The sequence below is a fragment of the Achroia grisella genome, unplaced genomic scaffold (assembly GCF_030625045.1).
Source record: "Achroia grisella isolate CSIRO2021 unplaced genomic scaffold, CSIRO_AGI_Agris_v1 utg402, whole genome shotgun sequence".
NCBI classification, from domain to species: domain Eukaryota; kingdom Metazoa; phylum Arthropoda; class Insecta; order Lepidoptera; family Pyralidae; genus Achroia; species Achroia grisella.
This window is the reverse complement of record NW_026712841.1, coordinates 7,677,329-7,701,441: the sequence shown is the minus strand read 5'-3', so window position 1 is coordinate 7,701,441 and position 24,113 is coordinate 7,677,329. Positions and strand designations below refer to the sequence as shown.

At 31.9% G+C, this 24,113-nt stretch overlaps 5 protein-coding genes across 5 annotated transcripts in view; 3 read left to right on the top strand and 2 right to left on the bottom strand.

Annotated features, from left to right (window-relative positions):
* Positions 1-2,130: 2,130 nt before the first annotated feature.
* Positions 2,131-6,437, bottom strand: LOC131844328 (probable glutamate--tRNA ligase, mitochondrial). The gene is made up of 6 exons (XM_059193186.1): positions 5,971-6,437; positions 5,598-5,793; positions 4,573-4,787; positions 3,853-3,968; positions 3,225-3,334; positions 2,131-2,667 (listed from the first exon to the last, which is right to left on the bottom strand). The coding sequence occupies exons 1-6, from the start codon at positions 6,312-6,314 to the stop codon at positions 2,131-2,133; spliced, it is 1,518 nt and encodes a 505-aa protein (XP_059049169.1). The 5' UTR covers positions 6,315-6,437.
* Positions 6,438-7,277: 840 nt separating this feature from the next.
* On the top strand, positions 7,278-11,375 carry LOC131844330 (DCN1-like protein 1). The gene is made up of 3 exons (XM_059193187.1): positions 7,278-7,348; positions 7,489-8,088; positions 9,579-11,375. The coding sequence occupies exons 1-3, from the start codon at positions 7,346-7,348 to the stop codon at positions 9,771-9,773; spliced, it is 798 nt and encodes a 265-aa protein (XP_059049170.1). The 5' UTR covers positions 7,278-7,345; the 3' UTR covers positions 9,774-11,375.
* Positions 11,376-13,879: 2,504 nt separating this feature from the next.
* On the top strand, positions 13,880-15,963 carry LOC131844461 (NADH dehydrogenase [ubiquinone] 1 alpha subcomplex subunit 2). Its single transcript, XM_059193361.1, has 3 exons — positions 13,880-14,055; positions 14,135-14,241; positions 15,835-15,963. The coding sequence occupies exons 1-3, from the start codon at positions 13,976-13,978 to the stop codon at positions 15,915-15,917; spliced, it is 270 nt and encodes an 89-aa protein (XP_059049344.1). The 5' UTR covers positions 13,880-13,975; the 3' UTR covers positions 15,918-15,963.
* A 2,562-nt stretch (positions 15,964-18,525) lies between these two features.
* On the bottom strand, positions 18,526-21,162 carry LOC131844388 (probable pseudouridine-5'-phosphatase). The gene is made up of 4 exons (XM_059193267.1): positions 20,869-21,162; positions 20,168-20,386; positions 19,417-19,649; positions 18,526-18,813 (listed from the first exon to the last, which is right to left on the bottom strand). The coding sequence occupies exons 1-4, from the start codon at positions 20,981-20,983 to the stop codon at positions 18,637-18,639; spliced, it is 744 nt and encodes a 247-aa protein (XP_059049250.1). The 5' UTR covers positions 20,984-21,162; the 3' UTR covers positions 18,526-18,636.
* Positions 21,163-22,131: 969 nt separating this feature from the next.
* The window catches only part of LOC131844405 (glypican-1), a 92,013-nt gene continuing 90,031 nt past the window's right edge, over positions 22,132-24,113 (top strand). Inside the window, exon 1 of the mRNA XM_059193291.1 lies at positions 22,132-22,489. Within this exon, the coding sequence (XP_059049274.1) occupies positions 22,279-22,489 (211 nt within the window). The 5' untranslated portion in view covers positions 22,132-22,278. The remainder of the gene's footprint in view (positions 22,490-24,113) is intronic.

Below are 24,113 nucleotides of genomic sequence, written 5' to 3'. Positions count from 1 at the left end.
CAACAAATGGGCACAAATTTTACATTTATTATTAATTTCTAACTATAATATTTAACCTACCTTTCTAAGTTATTAGGTTATAGTTATAATAATATACGTTTTAATTTCCCTATAAAAATAGGGCGGATCAATAAAAATAACATTTAATTATTAATTTATAAATTTATTTTAAAATTTTTGCTCAATTATTTGGTTTAGTTGATTTAAGTACGATATAATTATTTTGTATCGGACTACATACGTGTTATGTACCTGTATTGATATTTGAACGATAAATGGCTGTATGAAGGTTGCACATCATAAGAAAAAGGGAATCTAGTGTCATAAAATGGGTGATAAAAAATTCTTTGTCATAAAAAACACTTAGTAACTCTATTTTATTGTCTTGCCCACCTTGTAATAAACCACATTTTTTATGTAATTGAAATGGTAAACAAACTGAAAGCCTATCAGAAGGTGATTGGTAACCGTCGTGTCGCTTAGATATGACTGACACTGGTCATCTGTACCCCTCTAGGGTAGGTGCTGGTGCCTCGGGGCGAAACCCTTTGCCCTAATGGATTAACAAGATTCCTATGTATATATGTAATATATAGGGACAAATATATGATATATGAACAGCACTACGGATATCAGCTTATTATGTGATGCCCGCTATACCGCTCTATCTCTTATTTAAAATAAAAAACGGCCTATTGATAAGGACAAATAGAGCTTACTATCTATAGAAACAACCAATTACTTACAGGTCTTTATCTTAATATGCCCTGCTGTGCAGTTTTAATATGCAGAGAAGTGGATGCATAAGGACGAATCCCTCAAAAATATATGATAACTATGACAAATATGCAATGTAAAAAGTTGATACAGTTAGTACCTTTATGTATCTTTGAATAATCAAGGATAAGAGTTGTGACTTTCCTTATGTTATAGAGACTAAATACGTTAACCGAAAAAAAAGTATAAACATAGAGTCAACCATAAACTAAAATGACAGCTATAAAAATAAGGAGTCAGTCAATATAAATGGACATGCAAGTTTATTTTATTATCCATTTAAAACAATAAACATCAGTGACAAATAATATAATAGATACTCCTGCATTTGCAAAACATTCCAGATGTGCAACCACTGAGATGTAACTTCTTGTACGAGATCTATGATGTAGAGAAAAAATATGTTGTAGTTAATATGAAATTTCAAAAAGTTTTCACCAGTTATCAACTCTATTCATACCTGAATGTATTAAACCAATCCAATTTTACATCTTTACTAAATAACTCAATCTGACCTGCTTTCCTAGAAGAGTCTAAATCTATACTCATACATGAAGCTGCAGACTTTGGTTGGTTGAATACGCTAGAACAATTCTCAGGAACTGCTGGTTCGTATTTAAAAATTATTTTAGTATTGAAGCGTAGCGTGATATTGGATATTATCTATATACAATATCACGCTACGACTAATAAGAGCGGAGCAGCAATATAAAATGTAGCAAATATATAAAACATCTGACGAAGCTGCTTGAGTCAGCTAGCTTTTCATATAGTTGTTATAATATATATCTACTTTCTTTTCTATATCATTATGTCTCTATTTGATATAAATAAAATAAATATTTTGACAATTACATTATTTAAATTTTTAGTGTTTTAATTATTTAAATATTGTTTAAAGTATAATTGTTATTTTACACTCTACATCATGGATGAATATTTCATAGAATGTTGTTAGTTTAGTATAACTTATATATTAATATTTTGTATCAGCGAGAAACTCTGTTTTGAACCTGATTGAACAAATATTTTCTCTCGGTATTTATATTTGGGAATTCAATAAATTATACTGTTACTCATATTGTTTTGTTTCATTTCCTATACATATCTTATAAAAAAAAAGTTACTTCATGATGTTCTAACTTTAGAGCGTTACTATTTCTAAGAGATTTTGGTAGTATTCCTTTCGTTCTGACTTCGACCACATAGCCATTTTTCGTTAACTCATTTATTAGCTCGCAATATACACCTACATATATATATTTTTATTAACTATATTTATTGCCCATGGAATAGTACTCTACCAGTATTACGTTTGGTTTTTTCATATATAGGAATAAATGAAACACAAAATTATCTAATAACTGCCTTTATTCTATCCAACGACTGTGCCTTCCCCAATAGAGACATCATTTCGGCAACACCCGGGCCCTCCTTGAGGCCGCTCAGCACCGATCGCAGCGTCTTCATCAGAACTGGAAACTTCACGTTATTACTCGATGAGAATTCCCTTAATCGATCCTTCAGGTATTCCTGATCAAACCTCTCCATTTCCCCCAAACTTTCTATTAATTTAATTAGCAAATCCCTGTCGAAGTTAGTCGGGGCGTTTGATGGAAGAATCCATAGGAAACCGAATTCGGAGGAGGTTAAATCTTCTATCCTTGTCACTCTCGCTGTAGCCCAATTCAATACGGACTTGATGTGCTCTTCTGTTACATTCTTATTCTGTTCCGGATATTTTTCTACGATCAACTTTTCTAGTTTCGACGACAATTGTTTTGAGAGTTGTTCGTCTTGTAGTTGCCGTTTTATTTCTAATCTATTGCACTCTTCTAAAAGGTCGGGGTTGAGTCGACTCGGACGTGATGAAATTCTGTCGATCTGAAACTATAGAAGAAAAACTATTTATTATACATTTGTATGTGTTATATGTATAACACTACAAAAATGAAAATAATAATAACCTGGACAATGTATTAAAAATATATATATATTTTTAATACGTAGTCAAGGTCCATATACATCATATGAATACAATACATTCAGAACAATACTCATTAATAGAAAAGTTTGTACTGTGCGAGGAATCGAACCTGCGGCCACCATTAGACGATGTGCTAAGCCGCTAGACCAACGAGGTTGTCAAATATTAATTGAACTCTGTTTTCTGCTTTCTGTTGTGGGGTGTACAATCAAGATTAAAGTAGTCAGCCAAACTCCTCCCATAAGCTAAGCTTCCTGGTTCCCTTGCAGGCAATATTGCTGTTCTTAGGATTTGTGTACCTTGTACACACTTTACAAACTAAACATATAAAGATTTATTTATTTATAAAATTTTGAACTATCTTCACCGTCTATTATAAGAGTTGGTGATTTTATAATTACGACTTTCTACATTTACATATTATACAGTTACGTGGTAAAGTAGTGAATTTGATTCATACCTCCTGCGCTAAATCCTCCATGCTCTTTATCCTGACCCCAGCACCAGGTACGTGATCGAAACCCCCACCGGATAAAGTAATATAGTTAACCAGTGCTAGTGAATAAATTCCTGTAGTAATAAAAAAAGTTCAGAATTGTTACAAGTTACTCAAACAGATATGGGAAAGGCAGAGAGAGGTTGCGTAGACCTTATGTAATATTACAAAAGATTAAATATCTTTTGAGCCTAAGCCAGACATACATTTTCGTCGCTTCTTTCAATGCTTGGAAAGACAAAAGAAAGACTTTTTAGAATAGTGTAAGATCTAGGGAGCAAGCAGAACTTATATCATAATCATCATCTTCATCAGCCCACTGCAGTCCACTGGACATTGCACAACTTACTTATCTTCTAAATAATCAGAATATAAAAATAAAGTAAAGCACGCAGACTAATATAAACAAAGATACTCATAAATACAAACGTATTTATTGTTCTAAAACTAACAACCAACGGAAGGCAGGCGAATATGTGTAAACCGCTAAAACACAGAGCAGTCTATTGTATTGATGTGTCATTAATCTATGTCTGCATCATTAATTCCCTAACCAACATAACATTTCAATAAAAAAAAATTAATAGCCTACCCTTTGTCTTGTAATCTTCCACTTTGACATCGCTTTGTCTCTTACTAAGTTTCGTCCCGTCTGCGTTCACTATTAAAGGCAAATGTCCAAATCGTGGTGGAGTCCAGCCAAACGCCCTGCGAAAAAAAGCTTATTAAAAAGAAATAAAATGAGAGTAATATTATATAGCGAAACGTGGGTATATAAAGTGTAGCACTCACCACGACTTAAAGTTGACATGCCCCTGGCTGACCTTATCCATACCTGTACTAATATTATAAATATTTCTCTCCGATCAATCACCCATTCAATTCAAACGGCGATCAAAGTTACTACGGCCCGAACCGAGGTTCGAACCTCTAGCGGCGGCCGCAGGCTAGTCGCCTGACGGATAGTAAGGCGGGAGTTGACCTTCAGACGCTCCATAAGTCCTTATATGGGTTTGGAGTTGGAGTACCATCTGACATTTGATGATGAGTTTGTGAGCACAGCTATATTGTTGTTTTGCTTTAAACGCAAATGTGATTGACAAATCCGAATCAACTTTGATATACAGATAGATCATATTTTAGACAAACATCATACCTACTTTTTAACATAAATTACTAAAGCAACACCCCAGGTCACAGCTAGTATTACTAAACTACTAATGTGGCTGTAACACTGTTAATGTATTACACTATATTTAAAAATGCAAAATCATGTCATAAATGTGTAATAACACAGATAATATATACTTACTTATAAATCAACAAATGTTTGGTTGTAGATATTTGCCATTCGACACCTCTTAACACGTGGGTGATGGCCATCAGATGATCATCGACTACGTTCGCGAAGTGATATGTAGGGAACCCATCGCTCTTCATGAGGACCGGGTCACCTTCATTCATTGAAACGTCATAAGCGATTCCGCCAAATATCATATCTTCAAAGGTCTGGCATTCTGATGTGAGCTGTAGATACATTTATTTTGTTTTCAATTTCAAGCATTTATGACGCATAGGTAATCTAGCGGTTTAATACACCGCCTTGCTTCAGATGGTCGCGGCATCGACTCTACGCATGGTACAAATGTTTGTATTATGAGTAAATATGTTTGTATCAGTTTGGATGTTTACACATATGTGTACACAGTACGTATGTATTTACACAAAAAAAATCATAGATATTTATATCATTATCTATATATTGTCTAGTACCCATAACACAAGCTCTGCTCAGTATAGAACTAGATGGCGCTGTGTGAATTGTCCATGAATACTATTATTTCTCTTTTTTCCTCTTAAGCTTGTAATGGATTAACTAGAAAATACTGAACTGATTTTAATATTTTTCACATATAAAAGACTATCAATAACTGACATTGGCTAAATTTGATTGATTATGACTATAATTCGTAATAATAATATGAATTTTAAAAGTTGTTGCTCTAAACTTATATTGAGACATTGAGACAGTAAATTACATCATATCACATCCTATTGCACAAATTGCCTGTTGCTATCAAAGTCTAGAAAGAGTTCACTTGTTAAAACAAGCTCAAATCACTGAAAGTGAACCTGAATTATGACTAGATTGGACATGGCCATAACACCATCAATCAGACATAAATTCAAAGAGAGTACATACTCATGGGCGTGAGTTCTCCAATCGGAACATAATACTGTAAGTTACTCTTTAAATTTTATGAGATTATTGATATAAAATTTTAAAATTGAAATTATATGACATAAAACTTAGGACAATGTGTATTAGTTTAGCACCTTAAATCTAATACAATAAGGAATGCCAGCATTTATTTTGTCTTTAATCTCTTGTTCACTAAGACTGCGACATTTGTTATCATATTTTGGTATTCTCTGGCTCTTTACTGCATCCCTGCGGAGTACATTCAGACGGCGTTCTGTACAAAAACATTTATATGCTGAACCATTCTTCAACAGCTCTGCTATGTGTTCTCTGAAATATATTGAGATTCAAATTAGGATTTCAAAAATAGAATAGTTAATCAGATTCACAGAGACTATTAATATTTATTTCTTTTTTTGAGACATAATGACAACAGGAACAAATATTTTAGATCGTCATTTAAAAAGAGAATTTATAAACAATTTTAAAACATTTCAATTTACTCACTGATAAATAGGTAATCTCTCACTTTGTATGTAAGGTCCGCATTCAGTATTCTTACCAGGCCCTTCGTGGTATTCAATCCCAGCCCATTCTAAATCATTTATTAACGCATCGACAGATCCTTCCACTTTTCTCGTTTGATCTGTATCTTCTATTCGTAATATAAATACGCCATTCTGAGATTTTGCAAATAGGTAATTGTATAGCGCTGTTCTCAAGCCACCAAGATGCAGGTAGCCTGTAGGACTTGGCGCAAACCTGACTCTAGGTCTCTCTGCGAGCCCTCTAATGTTACAAGCCTTACGGGTTGGTACAACCAATAAACGATTTAAAATATTTAGTCGCATTATATCAAAATTATATTACAATATAATACTTTTAAATATGTATACATTGCATTATTATGAACTATATAGCAGATCTGAAAATAGACGTAAAACTGTAATTAAGAATAAATTAGAGGTTATGTTTTGTTGTTAAAAAAACAATGTCAAAAATGTCAGGAACTCGGAATATGGTCGACATTGACAGCAATCAGCTGTTTAATCGAATTGCCAACTTCATAAATTAATTCGATCTGATTATCTTGTTCTTGTCGTTTAAATACTTAAAATTCATCAAAACCATAAAATCATAGCCATATTTTTCACTACAATAATTAAGAGTTTTATTCCTGCTTTATTGACACAATGATAAATGTAACATAAATTATTTTACAAATAGTAGTTTAAATTATTTATTAGAAAGAATATGCTCAGAAATTAAGAAACTTAAATTAAAACAATATGAAATGGAATATAATTTTTTATTTCCCCTAAATTAAAGGAAAATCCCCTAAAATCATCGATAGGAACATTAGATTTATTACTTGCTTCAGTTCAGAAATGTATTGCCTTCAAAAAAAAATATAAATCCAAATTACATTAAGCATTTTCTTATTATGTAAAATCATAATATAATGATATGTTAAATAAATTACAATTAGAATATTGTGGTGTAAAATACTGATCTAAAATTTAATCATAAACGATACACAGACTAAATATTAATGTTGCTTATGTGTATCATGCACCCATTTTGTTAGGAATTATTTAAAATAAAAACTATTTACATGTCATACAATATTATTTTATTACTATTAATACATAGTACTCATAATAAATATAATTTTTAACTCATAATGAATAGTAACTAAACTGGTTAAAATATTTATGTTTTATAATTTGATTGAAATTAAATAGAACTAGGGAGTTCTAGATTGTACTACAGAAACACTCCCCTAAATAAAAGTTCTACGATACTATGATTGTTATTTCACTTTGGTTCAGATGTCGAAATAACAGTGAAAGTCATAGAAAATAATAATAATCTATCGAAAATGGTGAGTAATCATACCAAAATATATTCTACGACTCTCATAACATCATAAAAGGAATAGTATTTATTTATGAAAATATATCATTTCATAGAACGAAAGTGTTTAGTGTTAGTAGGTTATGACATTATTACATTTTCTTTCAGAATAAACTAAAATCGTCACAGAGAGACAAAGTTAAAAAGTTCGTCGCATTCACGCAGACGAGTGAGACCACGGCGATATATTGTCTGTCACAGAACGACTGGAAACTTGATCTGGCGAGTGACAATTACTTTCAGAATCCTGAAGCGTATTACAAGGACCCAGTAAAGACTTCAGTTGATAGAAAAAAATTAGAACAGTTATTTGGGAAGTACAGAGACCAACAGGAGAATGATAAAATAACAGTAGATGGAGTAATGAAGTTTTTGGAAGACCTCAATCTATGCCCTGAGTCTATATTAGTTTTAATCATAGCATGGAAATGTAAAGCGGCTGTACAGTGTGAATTTACGAAGGACGAGTTCACTACGGGCCTCTTTGAGCTAGGAGCAGACAGTGTAGACAAATTAAAAGCAAAATTGCCAACGCTTGAAACAGAGATTAAGGATGCAAACAAATTCAAAGATTTTTATCATTTCACATTTAATTATGCAAAGAATCCTGGTCAGAAAGGTCTGGATCTTGATATGGCTATAGCTTATTGGAATATAGTACTCAGGGGAAGGTTTAAATTTCTGGACGCTTGGTGTAAATTCCTAACGGTTTGTATAGATATAGTATATTTATAATTGCTGTTATTTTAAGTTTCTTCAATATTTTTGCGTAGTAGTATCAAAGTCAGAGTGATTTACTCATATAGGATACTTTCGGCCACTTGCGCAGTTATTTTTTTTACAACTTGTAATAATAATATTGGGACAATTCATACAGCATCATTTAGTCCCAACATAAGCAAAGCTTGTGTTATAGTTAACTAGATAACTGATATGAATACATATATACATTGTTCTTTAAAAAATGCATTCATAATATACATGGAAAACCACTAGACTGATACAAAGATTCATGCTCATGAATTCTTGTATACATACAATGTTTGTACCATGCTAGGAATTGAACCTTCAACCATCGGAATTAAGGAGGTGTGTTCAACCGCTAGTCCACCAAAACCCGTCAAGCTGTGTAACATCACTAGTGCTGTCTGTCATCAGCTATATATAAACTGCAACATCAGCTATATATTTATTGTGTTAATTCTACTTTGACAATCAGCAATAATGCTGTAATATGTATAATGAATTTAAATAGACTAGAGCTGCCAATTATTGAACAATTGCTTTTTTTTTATTAAGGATTTGGGATAATTTAATTTTTTTGTATGTTCATCTTGCTATCAGTCGAAAACTATGAACGGATGTGGCAAAGATTGTCACGGGTAGAGTGTGACACCAGAACTTTGTCTCTTTAGGTGGTCCTGATCAGTCATTGGGTTCCAGTAACCTATGCATTTTAAGGCTATGTATGTTGTCAGGGACTAACAGTTAGTTGGCCAGCACATTAGGATGATTTACTAGCCCTGTCTTGTATTTGAAGCAGCAGTGTTTTATCTCTTCCACTACTGTGTTTATATTGAGATACTCCACTTTAGGACTAAAAAAAATCTTATATCAGATATCATGGTGTGAGAGAATATATAATTTAATATATATTATAATTTTAAATTCATTCTCGAAAGGAAAGTAGTGCATTTGATTGTTTGCCAATTGGCAAGATGTATTAATAACTGATTGCAGGAATGTTGTTACTAAATAATGAATCTTTCCACTAAACATAGTGCCACCGCTAAATCACACGCCCTTCTGGATTGTGTGAAAGAGTGTCCTGTAAAGATACTATTGTTAATCAGTTTTTGGGTCATACCAATTACATAAAAATAAATCCTATAGGCAGGTAAATATAGAATGAACTAAACTAAAATAGGTGTCTTTCCGTATTTTAATTGAGTACATAATATACATCACCTAATACTGATGTAGGATTTAGTTGTATAATTAGTGCATATTTGTCAATATTGCCTAGAAATCCAATGCTACTGTGTCTGTGACCTAACTTTAGCTTCTTGTTAAATCCCATGACACACCAATTCCCATCATAGTTCTTAAAAGGAAAGTCAAGTCATTTGAATCTTTAAACTGCCTAGACAAGGCATGTATATACCATTTATTCAATTTATCAATTCCTTTAATTACAGGATAACCACAAAAGATCTATACCAAAAGACACATGGAATTTGCTATTAGATTTTGCAACACAAATCGACGACGGTATGAGCAACTATGATGCAGAAGGTGCATGGCCAGTCCTGATAGACGACTTTGTTGAATGGTGTCAGAAGCAAGGTCTCACTGCGGATGGGGTCAAAGCCCTAGAGGCGGCGTCCGGCTAGCTGACGCCCTACAGCTACCAGCACTATGATGCGAGGGTCCACATACACGTGGATACAGAATGCCGTGAACGCAACTTAGTCCTCACCTTGTGGACTTACATTCTATTGTTGCTCTCGCGTATTGTACTTTACAGTCTAGAGCTGTGTACAGTTGAGTGGTTCGCAATATTAATCATATTCGAGTTGAGTAGCTGACTAAATGCATCAATATATAATATATGTGGAGATATGCACCATCAAGTGAGTAAGAAAGTAGACATGATGTTATGCACCAGATATTAACATCATTGTAACAATTAGAACAGAACATTTAGATATGGACACCAACAGTTTACAATATTGTAAGAGTGAGTACAGAAAATATAACAGTACACAACACAGAGTTGTATTCACGAGCTCGAGTCAGTTACAACATTATGTGAGTGAATACATATGGTGATAATTTCACTTTACTGTATAGTGCTCTTGAACTATTCGTCCGTTAGTTTAAATTTTAGTGTAGATTCTTGTTGATTCAATCCTATTACTATTATTACCTTCACTAGGGTATAAATTTAATTGAAGGAAAAGTATTTTTTCCTGTTAAAAGATATTTTTAACGTTTTTTCGAATTTTTCAACAAGGTTCTTACGTTATAGAATAGAACAACGGAAAATATATAAAATTAAGATGTAAATATGTATATACACTAATGATATTACTTATTTAGTATTAATGCTTAGTTTGTTTACATTTTCCTTTATTGGGTCTGCTTGGAGGTTTTTAGTAGAATTTTGTTTTTGTCATTATTTTAATACATTCAAATCATTTGTCATTTTAAACTGTATATTTTTTTTAATTTTAAATACTAAATGTAATATGTCGGCAGTTCAATAATTATTTTGTGTGCAATTAAAAAGGAAGATGTGCAATTGGTATGTGCGCCTTATTTTGACAGAGCTGCAGTTTTGAATACTCTTGAGAGCTCTATAGATCTATATCTAAGAGCATCAATAGCTATTCAGAAATTACTATATATTACTCCATAAATTTTCAAGAGCATAATCAAGTAGCGTTGTGAATAATTACTAATTAATAAGCTACAGTGTATCTGCGACTTCACAACTGTACCTATGTATTTTATTAAAGACAAGTATTGTGCCTTCTCTTGCATGAAACCTGACTTTTCCCATACCCGTGGGAACTTAAGAAAACAGTTTTGTAATATACAAAGAAATTGGGAACCTAAATATATAGTTACGAAACATAATTATTTTCTCATCACTACTATTAGTGAAGTATTATATTTACTGTTTCAACAAATATTTCTAAAAATTAGTTCGCAATGAAGAAATTTTATCTATATTTAAAAATAATGTACAAATATATATATCACTATTAGCTGTGTGTTGATATGTCAGTAGTTTATTTTATAAAATTATATCCATTTATAATAAGTGTTGATCGGAATGCAAAAGTAATTTAATGTCGGCATGAAATTAAGTATTGATGGTTATAAATTTAATTTGGGCGGGAAAACCACAATACAAAGTAAGGGCGGTTCAGAGAGACCACTATGTCTTACATTTATCCCCTAGATGGCGCTAAATTCGGCATAAACATTTTAATTTAAAGTTATACAATAATATATGTATTTGTTTCTCCAGTGCTCCATAATATCTCCATTTCTAATAGTCTGGCATTCTTACTTTATAGATTTTGGGAAAATGGGTTCCCCGTCAAACGACAAAACACATTGTATATGTTAGTAGAAATATAGTATAAATATGTGTATGTTATTAATTATATTTTTGTGTATGTTATTAAAGGTATTTTCAACACATTTGCTAGTAGAGTGGATCTAATTTCACCAGTTTTCGATATATAAAGCAGCTCATAAAACAACGTGTGCGTTATATATGCAAATAGTGCAGTTCTATTCCATAACCGCACTATTTGCTCTTTTATTTTTAAATCAAGTGTGCAGAAAAACGATACACGATATACATGCGTATTTAACACACTCAGCTCTATTACATCCCTGCTTTCGCTTCGGGCTGAAATTCTGCGTCGTGTGTTATTACCATCATAATATACCTACTATTATGAACAGCAGAAGCATAAGTAGTATTTTATATCACAGCCAACTTCGTCATTATTTAATTATTTTGATGCACTAAACAGACATATTAAGAAATAGGAATGATTATGTACTTAAATACCGTGAATTTTCTTAGTAAAAATAATAGATATCTGGATTTTTCATATAAAAAGTAATGTCAACGTCTCAGACTGTAGCTTTGCAGAAAAAGGCACACGAATTCTTTTTAAAATATTTTTCATTTATAATTCCCACTGTTATGATATGTGAAATTTGACGGATTGTTAAAAGTTTCATCTTTCATTATAACTAGTCTCTAAGTTACAATTAAACATCAACGGATGATTTTTAAATTACTAAGCGCTACCTGTGATCATTAATAGTTCCATTTGACCTTTTTGCATCATATTTATATAACACAATAACGCATACAAACAACGTAAATCTTAATTCACTGTCCTTAAGAAAATTGTACAAGTCAATTTTGGCGCCAAAATTGCGTCAGTCACTGATCATATTTAAATATGGCGTGCATGATTAGGTAATTATACTCCGCGCGTTATTCAATGGTGCGAATGGCAGCCAACATTTTTCTTTTCTGCTGTAAAAGAACTTACAACATAAGGTTTATTGAAAAATTATTTACATTACATATTGAAGCACTTATGTCAATAGTGATGCGCTCGTTCGTATTAGTTCGTTATTTGATTGATTAGTATTTATTAATGTGGAAATTCGACTGCTAAAATATTTTATTATATATTTTTATAATGGAATAAATATAATATATCAATTAATGGGTATGAATGATTTTATGATATTAGACAATAATGTTATGCATTATGTAGCAGTCGCAATGGATTTGAAGTTTTAGGTGAAATGATTGAATGAAAGTTGCGCATCGCTAACATTGAGAAATTAAAACAAAAAATACTATCCAAATGTGCAGATATGTTATAGAGTGGTCTCGTGTATATCATATAGACTGTGCTATTATAAGAATATTTTACATTTTATTTATTAGTGATTTGTATGCTTTTCATTGGCTGCGTATTCTAACGCGCGGAGCATAACAGGTGATCAGATCGTACGCACTATTACTACTCATAACCATGTATATGTAACCATGCAGTGTAGCTAGAATTTTAGTCGTAGGAGGCAAGCGTTTTTCTTGCCCCAAACATCGCAGCCCGATTTAATGTGTTTGGTACATGTAAATACGACTTTGCTTGATATTAAAAAAAAAATACGACACTTTCTACAATTGGTTATAGGAAGTGGTTTTCTTCTGCCTACACATGGCTACGTCTATGGGTACTTTAAATGATAAAAATCCGATTTTTACTTTAGCGTACATTTTGATCTGTGTGTATATTGCCCATAACCCTATGAATAAAATATGTTAACTAATTTTCATTAATTTCTCTGTTTGATGGAAATTTCTTGAAAGTGCTGTTGCTTTTAGAATAACGTTGAAATTAATAATTACTGTTTGGTACTCAATGGTACTTAGTTTTAATGTACAAAAGATGAAATTGATGTATTAAAATACAATAAATTGTTGAATAAAATAGCTGTTTTGTTATTATTTATTACAAGACTACCTTAACGATAAAAAATGTGGATTCGAACTGAACCTGCGGCCAAACTCTTTTACTTAAACTGTTTTATTGTAAACTTTTCACGACTACCAAGCTAAATATTTAAAACTAATAAATAATATTCACCTATTTAGCTAAATCTATGAGATAGTGTAACAGTGTGAGTGAAAGGGATCCTAAATTTCGTAACGTCACTTTCGTATATTTTTTTATCTGAGTTTTAAATACGAACGAATTTTGATACAAATAAAGGAAGACAGGTTAAAAAATTATGAAAGTGTGACGTAATTCAGATATTTCCACATTTCTATTTCTTAACTTGATATTTTTAAAAATACCGCGAATGAATTGTCAGTCATGGTCAGTTACTAATAGTTCTTTTTTTTATTTTGACAGTCCATATAGACGTTGACAGTTTCATGAAATATTGACATTTTGATTTTTGACACAAATATAAATTATTTATCTTACTACTACGAGAACTATAAATTTTATTTCAAGCTTTAGATAAATAAATAAAAATGTCTGTTCGTTTGGGTGGAGCATTAAAAGAACTTAGAATACATTTGTGCCAGACAAGCAAACAATCGGCGGGTGTTAGGTATGTTATTGATTACATAAACATTTTTATAACCTCAATGCTTTGGAAATAAAAATTAGTAACTGTATGTAATTTACAGAGAGTTCATCCAGCAAAACTATGTTAATATCAAGAAGGAGAATCCCAACTTCCCGATATTGATCCGCGAATGCAGTGGCGTCCAGCCTCGTATCTGGGCCCGTTATGGTATGTTCTAAATGACTTTTATTAATATAATAATAATAAAACAGTTAGTTATCTACGAATTAATTTCTTTATAAGTAACGGGTATTCACTTGACAATAATAATCTTCATGACTATTATCCCAGATACGGTAATCAAAAGCATTATTAAATGTCACTATAGTAGTTAGTATAGAACTTGGCATACCCATATTTTGTTATGGGGCTATTCTACTATTGCATACGGTAATATACCGAATTAATTTAGGTTTTTTTTTGTGTCGAATTTGGGTAGAAAACTACACCACAACCTTATAACTTACAAGCTTGATTAGTAGACTACAATTTTATTATTTTTTCCAATTGATAGTGTACGGGTTTAATCCGCAGTGTAAATAAATATATTGTAATACAAAAATAAAATATGTATATAATTAGTAAGCACACAATATGTCCACAGTAAAATCCAACGATCAATAGAAGACAAGAATCACTCTCTTTAAATAGAATTCTAGTTTTAATATCTTCAATTAATAATGGCCAGATATAAATTTAACAAGTTTCAATAATATGCTGAGTTATAAACTATTTAACTATTACAGACAAAGGTTGTGAGGTATGCATGCCTCTTACAGACATGAGCAGCAATGAAGTAATGGGAGTGTTGAGATCACTGATTAAATAAAGTACCATTTTATTTACTGTAGTTTATTGGCAGGGTCGGTGCTAGGGTCCTCAGCGCATGCATGCAATTTTTATCCCAGCACGGTTTATGTCTCCATATTCATAGTTAAGTTAGATTATTTATTGTAATTTATTAAGTATTCTATAAAGGCTATATTTTAATAAAATTATAGTATATATCCGAATCTCCTGATGGCACCCCCTTTGATGAGGCACCTGCAGGCTCCACATGCGTTGCATGCCCATTTCTGCCGGCCCTGTTTATTGTTTATAGAAATTGTATCTCTGTAGATGTTAGTACTCTTCAAAATTACCAATTGTATATATTTTTTAATGTATGATAATGGAATGGTGCACCACTTAATGCTAACAGGACACTACTAGAATATGATCATGAGGTTAGGTCAGTTAGCCTATTATGAAAAATTCACCAGAAATTTCTCTTGATGGTATCCTAGGGGGACTTTGTGAAGTACCTGATATAGTATATTATGACTTGCCCATTATACACACACAAATACTTTACTTGGGTGCTTATAACTTTGTGATTGTTATTATTAGTATAATATATCTAACAAACAGTGAAAGACATTCTCAATTGGTAGTTGTTCCAAAGTTTACTTTTCTCATAATAAAATGTGCACTCTCTCTTTAAATATTAATAGAGAAGAATAAGGCTGTACAACAATCCTACACAACATAACAGGTTCTGCTGAACAACAATAATTATACTAGTTATGGCTAGGCTAAGGCGGAATGTTCATTAAATAAATAAAAAACTTGCCATGTGTTTACTTAGTAGCTAATATTTAGTATAATTATTTTCATTAAGATAAATAGTAAAAGATAATGTCACTTCAGTAGTCTTTTGCCAACAATAACTATAGATATATACTGTAATATATATAATATTTTAGATTATTATTATTTCAGAGAGAGGCGTCGAGCGCAGCGCCACACTTACCAACCTATCAGCTGGCGACGTATTATCCGCTCTGAAACAACTCGTCAAATGAAAGAATTGTCTGGTTATTTATTATGTAAATATATTAATAAGTAGTTTGTTGGCATTTCATTTAAACTAGGAATGTTATCTTCCATGTTTTTGACCATTTATAGTACGCCTTTTTATGAATCATTTAAAACTATACCAGGCCTTGTTTCCCTTAAATAGAAATGCTGTTCAACATAACATCAAAATTACTGAACGGATTTTCATGCATCAGCAGTGTGAGTTCTAGGGTAGATTTAGGTTTAAAATTTGTGAAGGTTTTGAGTAAATTGATTGAAATACCGATGGGAAGTGAGGGCGTGGTCGGGGTCGGTCGCGGGTATGTACTAATAACAATCAATGTAAAGAAATAAATAATTTATTATATTTAAAGACAATTATAAACTAACAGATTTATAAACAATTAAAACAGTTTTCTACAAATATATTCACTTATATTTGCAATAAAGTATATTAATATGATTAAGGCTCGATTTTTACATCCGATACAATTTGTAAGTGCAAATTTTCCTCAAACTGCACTCAAAATCATAGTCGTGTTATAAACGACTATACATATTGCTTATTTGAAGTTATGTCTAACGTCGGATGTATATATGATAACCGGACCAAAGACAATGGCTGTATAAGCTGAGAATTTTTGCCTTTCCGTAAAACATGAAACCCCAAAAATTAAAACAGACATCGCATTTTTCTGTGACGTTCATGGCACATGAAGATGTAAAATAATACTTTCGATTCAGCCATTACAGTAGCAATATTCATGTTTTCAATGGCACCATCTTGCTGGCAACACCAAAATATTTTTTTTATAAATTTTATGTAACAACACCACATAACAAAGTAATAACCACAATTCGCGCAGTATAGTAGACTATACACATGTTATAGCGGGGAAAACAATTTTTTTTTATAATCTAGAAGTGACATTCTTACTAGATTTGGCTTGGTAGCCTTATGAATAAACGCTAGTCATACGATTGTAAGACCCTTGATTCGAAGCTCCTTATATACAAGAAGTTTCAATAACTTACCATTTTCTTTATAGGAAGATTTTATATTGAAATGAGCAAATTATTTACCCAGGACAAGTCCACGGCACTATTCAGTCCAAACACAGCAGAGCTTGTACTATTTGTGCTTAACATTTTTTTTTAACTTCAGAAAACACTGATCTATACAAACATTCATACCCATGAAACCAAATACAAATATTTATATCATTCGAGAATCGAACCCACTATTATTGTAAGGCCGTTTACTAAACAGCTAGACCACCGAGGCCAAACAAATTATTTATCTATCTTCCCTTACAAAGGATCTGGTGTATAAATATGTAGATAGAACTGTATCCTCTGATACTTATATCAAAATACTTTGTACTTATTTCAGATCTGCCAATCAGATCGCATTATTTTATTTCTGAGATAAGTTTCCAAGTGTCTTCTAAATTACGTTATAGAAACAAGATGGCCCTAACGATTAGAAGAGCATTGTAACTAGCCATGATGCGTTTACTGAGAAATAACTGACAATCATCACAAAGATATTGTTAATTGTGTTATACATCAATTAATAGTAATTTTTAACTGAAGAAATCGATTTTTTGAATACACTTAAAACATATTATAATAATTAAAACAGCACGAAATACTAATCACAAAATTATATCCCTAACAAGTCCTGTCTAGGTCAGTGGCAAAAGGATTATGTTACCATACGTATTAGAACAATATGGAAGATATTGCTGTCACTTTCTATCTTATGCGTGGTTGAACGTAACATAATCGTTTCATTCATTCATAATTTAAGAGCTACGCTCTTGTCGGTGGAACATAACCGTAACATAGATAAATTCGTTTGCCATTGGTCTAAGGGGGTTTGTCCATATTAGTTTTTCGATGTCATAAAAAATATTTATTTACAAATTACTTAATTTTTTAAATAGAATTAGGTAGTAACCATACTACTATTCCTATTCTACGCGTATGTGGGTGACTGTAGTATATACAATGTACATCGTTAAAATTACTCTATAAAAACTCTAGTGAACTAACTGGACTCTAAAATCGTAGTAATAGAAATTTTATTAAAATTGTTAAAATAGCACCCAATAGCAGCTGCTGTGGACAGCACCCTTTGAACCTATTACACAGGAGATGTCATAGAAATGACAAGGTAAAAAACATATAGTGAACAAGGCATAATCATAAGTACAACAATTAAACAACTACATTGCTACTATTTTCTAAATATCTATGACTATATATCACACTTGTTTTAAAAACAGCGCAAAATACTACTCTATGTTTGTGCCTCAAATTTATAGCGTCTTTGAAGAAAAAACAGTATATAGAAAAATATTAATTACTCTAAATACTTTTTAGGCCATAAGCCCATTTTCATGGAGTGGACTAGATATGAAAGACTTTTTAATCGTTCAAAGTTTCAATAACATACATAGCTATCAATTCACACATTTAATGATTTTGAAAAATCTATTTTATTGTCTAAACTTTAAACAGCATTTCCTATAAAAAAAAGGTATTTTTTTAAGCAACACAGTTTATCCTTAAATATGTGAATTGTATACAAAAATTATGACATATACAAAACAATACCACAGAGTATCAATAATTTCAATCATACATACTCAAACTTCAAAGACGCACTTAAGTTTGGCTTAAGTATTCTCATCTAAAAATATTTAATCTTACTCTATATCACTGAAAAGCTGGCAACCCAAATAATTGAGGTTGAAATTTGGCTAACGTTGGCAATACTATCGTGGCGTGCGTTGTCAGTCTCTTGTCGAGATGAGGGTCAGGGACCATCACTACCTGCATGCCCGCTGATATACCGGCCGTGACCCCATGAGGAGAATCTTCAAAGACTAGGCACTGGAATATTTATAGCGACATATTAATTGTTAATTAAATACATACTAGTGATATGAATATTAATATTTAAGTAAATATAGCTTATAACAATAACTTTTTTTACAAAGCTGAAAAAAATATGGTTTGTTTTCACATTAGAGGAAAGTGAAGTATGAAAGTGGCGCCGGTGTCGGAGAGTTGAAGAATCGTCTGTTGTGATATGGGCATGTAATGCATAGGAGTCACTCCCTTTCTTACCATATCATTTTTCACACAGTAAATAATGAAATGACTAAACAGGGATGAACAGAAGAGAAAGACATATTATGCTAACCTCAAATAAATGGGAAAAGGAAGAAGCAGATGATGTCATTATTTATTTGGTGTATATATGAGGTCAGGTCATTATCGACTATTGTGACAAATTCAACAGGAATTTATCACCATGGTTTCCAATGGGAACCAACCATGTGGAGATCAACCTGACTTCATACATTACTAACAAAAAACTAAAACATAGGGGAAAGGGGGATTCCCTTTCCCCTATGCTTTGATTCAGCAAAGTTAGAAAGTGCTGCTATATTATAATAATAAAAATAATAGAAATGTTAATATTAGTCAAACCTTAGTAGGGTCAGGCTTGTCAGGAAAACGTGATGCTGCCACCAAGAATATGTCAGGATGCGGCTTCCCAAACTTGACTTCCTCATCAGTACTCCCCATAACCATATGATGGAAGTGTTTGAAGAGCTCTTTGTGGTGCGCTACTTTAGTATGTACCGATCTCTCGCTGGAAGATGTAGCTAGTGCAAAAGGCACTTGTGTTTTGTGCAAATGTCTTATTAGTTTTTCAGCACCTGTAATTATAAATTAGACAAATAGAACTTTATATTTTACTGAATTTTGCGAAACTCCTTTCAGTTAAACAGCTTGTTTGAATGTGAGGTAAGGTAGTATTATTATTGTCATTATTTAATCACTACCTTAATTTTTTTTGGACTACTCTAATGTTATAGGCCGCAGCTGGTGGCCTTTACAGTTCGCCTGGGTGATAGGGGGCGAGTGCAGATGGCATTTCAAACCCACGGAAGGACTTATGGAGCGGCTGTAGGCCAACTCACGCCTGACGACACTGCTAGAGGGTTCGAACCTTTTCTCAAGCCATCGTCATATAGATCCTCTTTTTAATTGTATGAGGAATCAATTGGACGGGACTGTATTAACTGAATAAGAGGTGTTAATTCTTAGTGGCCCAGAATGGCAGTGCATGAGTGGCATATTGAGCAGCTTATGATAATATGATGATAGCTCTTTCATGGTTATTAGCGACAGTTGCCAGTTATTAAAATTGATATCATATAAAAAAAATACAAACCATCTAAGAGTGGTGCATTAGCAAGCATTGTGTCACCAAGCACCAGTAGCTGATCTCTAAATTCCTTTGGTGAGATCGGTAGGTTCAGTTCCTTGCACAGTATTTCAGACAGTCTCTGCTCAGTTCCACCTAGTACTTTCATCATTAGTTCATCGGTGTACTTGTGACCATATTTGGCACATAGCTGTGTAATCATTTTCTTGTACACTAGTTCTGTATCTGTACATGAAAAAAAATGGTTAAATTTAAATAAAATAAAAATTCATGCAGGACATCATTGTGTCTATTATATCATTGGAGTGCATTTCTCAATTAATAGGTTACTGGATGGTTTAAATAACAATTGGACCAAATAGGTTATGCTGCTTTCCAGACAGGAAGTTGTCTAGCCTTATAATTTACTGGACAATCTGCTACAATTTACTGGAAAATGGCAGCACACAGATGGGCTTTATTTAATTAACAAATGTATTTATTTTTATATACTTCATAAAAAATTCTACGTAATATAAAACAACAAGTTTACAAACAAAAACTTAAAGGAGAATTTTGAATATTTTTATTTAGTGAAAGGCACATTACGCTGTGTTCTGCGCCTTAAGAATGCTTCCAAAGCCATTTGGAAAAGAGAAATATTATGTAAATGGTAACCTTGCATTACATTAACATTGACAACAAATGTAAGGTCGTAGTAGACTTACCCAAAAGCAATCCGTCCATATCAAATATACAATGAGTGACTTTTCTGTAATTTGTAGTTGAAAATTGCCTTCTGGCAATCGTGTTAGCCACAGTTTTCAAAAGATAAAATCTCATTGTAACACTTTTCTGTTATGTAAGGTTAACTATGTAAATGTTATGGAAATCGGTGTATTTTGATAACAATTTTCACAAAACAATGTGTTTAATATATTCTTAAGAATAATTGCCCTAATCACAGATAGTAATTAAAGTACGATGTTATAATTGAGAAAAAGAAATTTTAATAAAAAACTATTAAAGAGTAAACAAGCCGTTAAGAAGTAAAATAAAAATAAAATCAACAAGCAAGTCCTCTGAAACAACCAATGATGTACACTTATACTGACAGTTTGAATTATAGTTTCATAGACCCAATGGAATGACATCTTGTCAGTTATACTGGAAATTTACGTTTGTCAGTTATGAGTGACATAATTTTTTTTCGTCGACTTTTTGCTAAGTAAACATTTCTTTAGTTTTTCGCATATATATATAGAAACCAAATACCATTTTGAAATCTAAACCTTTTATTGAGAAGAGAGAACTAATAGAATTTTGAAATACATACGCCAAGTGATTATTAGTTATTGTTATGACAAGTAAACAGCGAGTGTGGTCTTGCCAATGCTTGTGGTTCACCTCAATTTTAGGGGAAAGAACTATGAATACCACTAAAATATATAGTATTGTCTTTTTGTAATAATTATTTCTAAGGATTCCACTCTTACGAATTAATCGTGAAACTATATCATAATAGTCAATACTAATTTATTCGTCGGGAACTGATTTTCCACAATAATTTCGAGATTTTTAGGAAAAATGTATATCCCTGAATAAAATGTACATATATGTAAATCACAACTTGCTAAAGTACTTAAATAGGTAGTAGTAAGTACTTAAATATTTAAGTATATTAAATTGAAAATTTAAAAAAGCGCAATATAATCGTTATAAATGCTATAGTATATATATGGTATATTTTCAATTTGTATTGTTAATAATAATATTATTATTACAATACTAAACGATGTAAAAAGAAATTGGCATTAACCCCAAGGTCACCTCTAGTTGAGTTGAATGAAAAACAATGTAAGTCAAAAATTAAAAAAAATGCGTAGAATATTTTTAGATTGTTCTGTTGCATTATTAAAGACAGGCAACATTAACCGCTTCGCTTTCAGCTTACTTCGGTTCGGATAGCAAACGCAGTCCGGTCGCGACCACCATGGATCGCAGTTGATTTGTAGTGTTGTGCATATGGCGTACACATTACCGCTTATTCAATTTCAATTAAAATTCTTTAATAGTTACTTAAATTTATGAAACCTTTGAATAATTAAGTGTTTATTGGAAGTACACGTTGTAAGAACATGGTTGTGAAAAAGTGTTATAGTGGTGAACTGTCCCATACCAAAAAATCGATTTTTGGATTAAGAATGAGTAGCCAAATATTGTATTTACTCTTTGCTCTTTCTTTTATTGCATCTGTATCTGCTGCTGAGACGAATTGTTCAGCTGTGAGAGATGTTTTCAATAGAAAAGGATTTAAAAACCTGGACCTGCAAAAGGAGCCAAATTCAGGTAAGAAGTTTGTTTAAATGTGATAATGATAAGTCAATAAATGATAAATTTGATACACAGATTGATTTCGCTTGTCACGAACTGGCTGATATAGAAGTGTTAGTACACACAGGTATCATATTTCATTATTTTGGTGACCGATTTGCACGTTTTTGCTAGATGTATTTATAGGCCTGCTTCGTAGTATTGTAGGTATACATAGATGCTTTGATATTTAGTAGTTAGCAGAGTACTGTGCAAGTATAACTTATAGTAAACATAATAATGTATATGTAGTTAATATTGCTGAAATAATAAAATATTTATTATAAACCACTTACTATTTTTTTTTAATAACAGTTTCCTTCCAAGTAATGGTATATTTTCAATAAAATTTTATCCATGTTCCATAGTTATTTAAAAATATTACTTATGTATGTGAAATTAATATTATGAAATGGACACTATATGTAATGTCTTTTGGTCTGTACCAAATCGACGAAAAAAATGACATTATTGATACTTCCTGCTTGCCTGCTTAAATATCAGAACATATGAAGAAACATCCTTTCTGTACAAAGAAAAAAATAGAGAATAATAATGTTAGAAAATACTTGCAACACTGTATGTAGAATTACTTACTTAAAATATAGTTCCCCCACCTAATACAAATTAATAATAGGAATCCAGAAAATATAAATTGTCTAAAAATACATAGTCTTCTTAATTTATCTAGACGCTTCTTCTTCATTTTAAATAATTCATATCCATAAAATAAACATTCAATAACCCCTATTCACGAAATCAAACACTTAAGTGACAGGTATACCATAAATGCTAAACGTTGATAAGAAATATCTCAAGTTTACAGTTCATTAACAACTGGCACTTAAAAGGTATTTCACTTTTCCATAGCCAACAGCTGCTTATCTCATAACAGAGGAAATGATAGTAAAATAACCGGTAGCTATTGTTAAAAAGTTGGAAGAGAATCTTTTAAACAATTCTAAGATAAGAATGTACCAGCCTTCTACCTGAGAACAAGTCCTGACAAGAATTGCTTTTTGTCAGGTATCAGTAAAAAATAATAACTGGTTCTGTTATGTTCCGCATTTTATAACTTTTAGCAATTGCTCTTTACTTTCGTTTGCCGAGTTTACAATAGAGATAATTTTGACCTACTTGATAGGTTACTTCGAATAATTATTAAAGAGTAGTTTTTAAAGAAGCAGTAGGTACAATCACTTAAAAATTTTGTTTATGTACGATATAGCTGCGTATCATTTAATCGATATAGTAGCCGAACCTCTAATCATCAAGATCCATGTTGTTTATTAACAATATAAACATTAACAGATTCGTAGGCGTGGTCTATACAGTAGGCGGAATTGTGAAATGCACACGTTGCGCCATAACTATCGGATATAGATGATTCTGCGAAATAAATCTTACGAATACATTTTCAGGAATCAACTTCAAATAAATCTCTATAAATGCAGTTGTAAAGTTGAATTTACAGTAACCGTAATGTCAATGTCAAAAAGTATCTTTGATGTTGTAGCCGCAACTAGTAGACATGGCTATGGTGCGCCGAGAGAGTGTGGGCGAAGTATCCGCTGCACGGAAGGTACAATCATGATTCGGC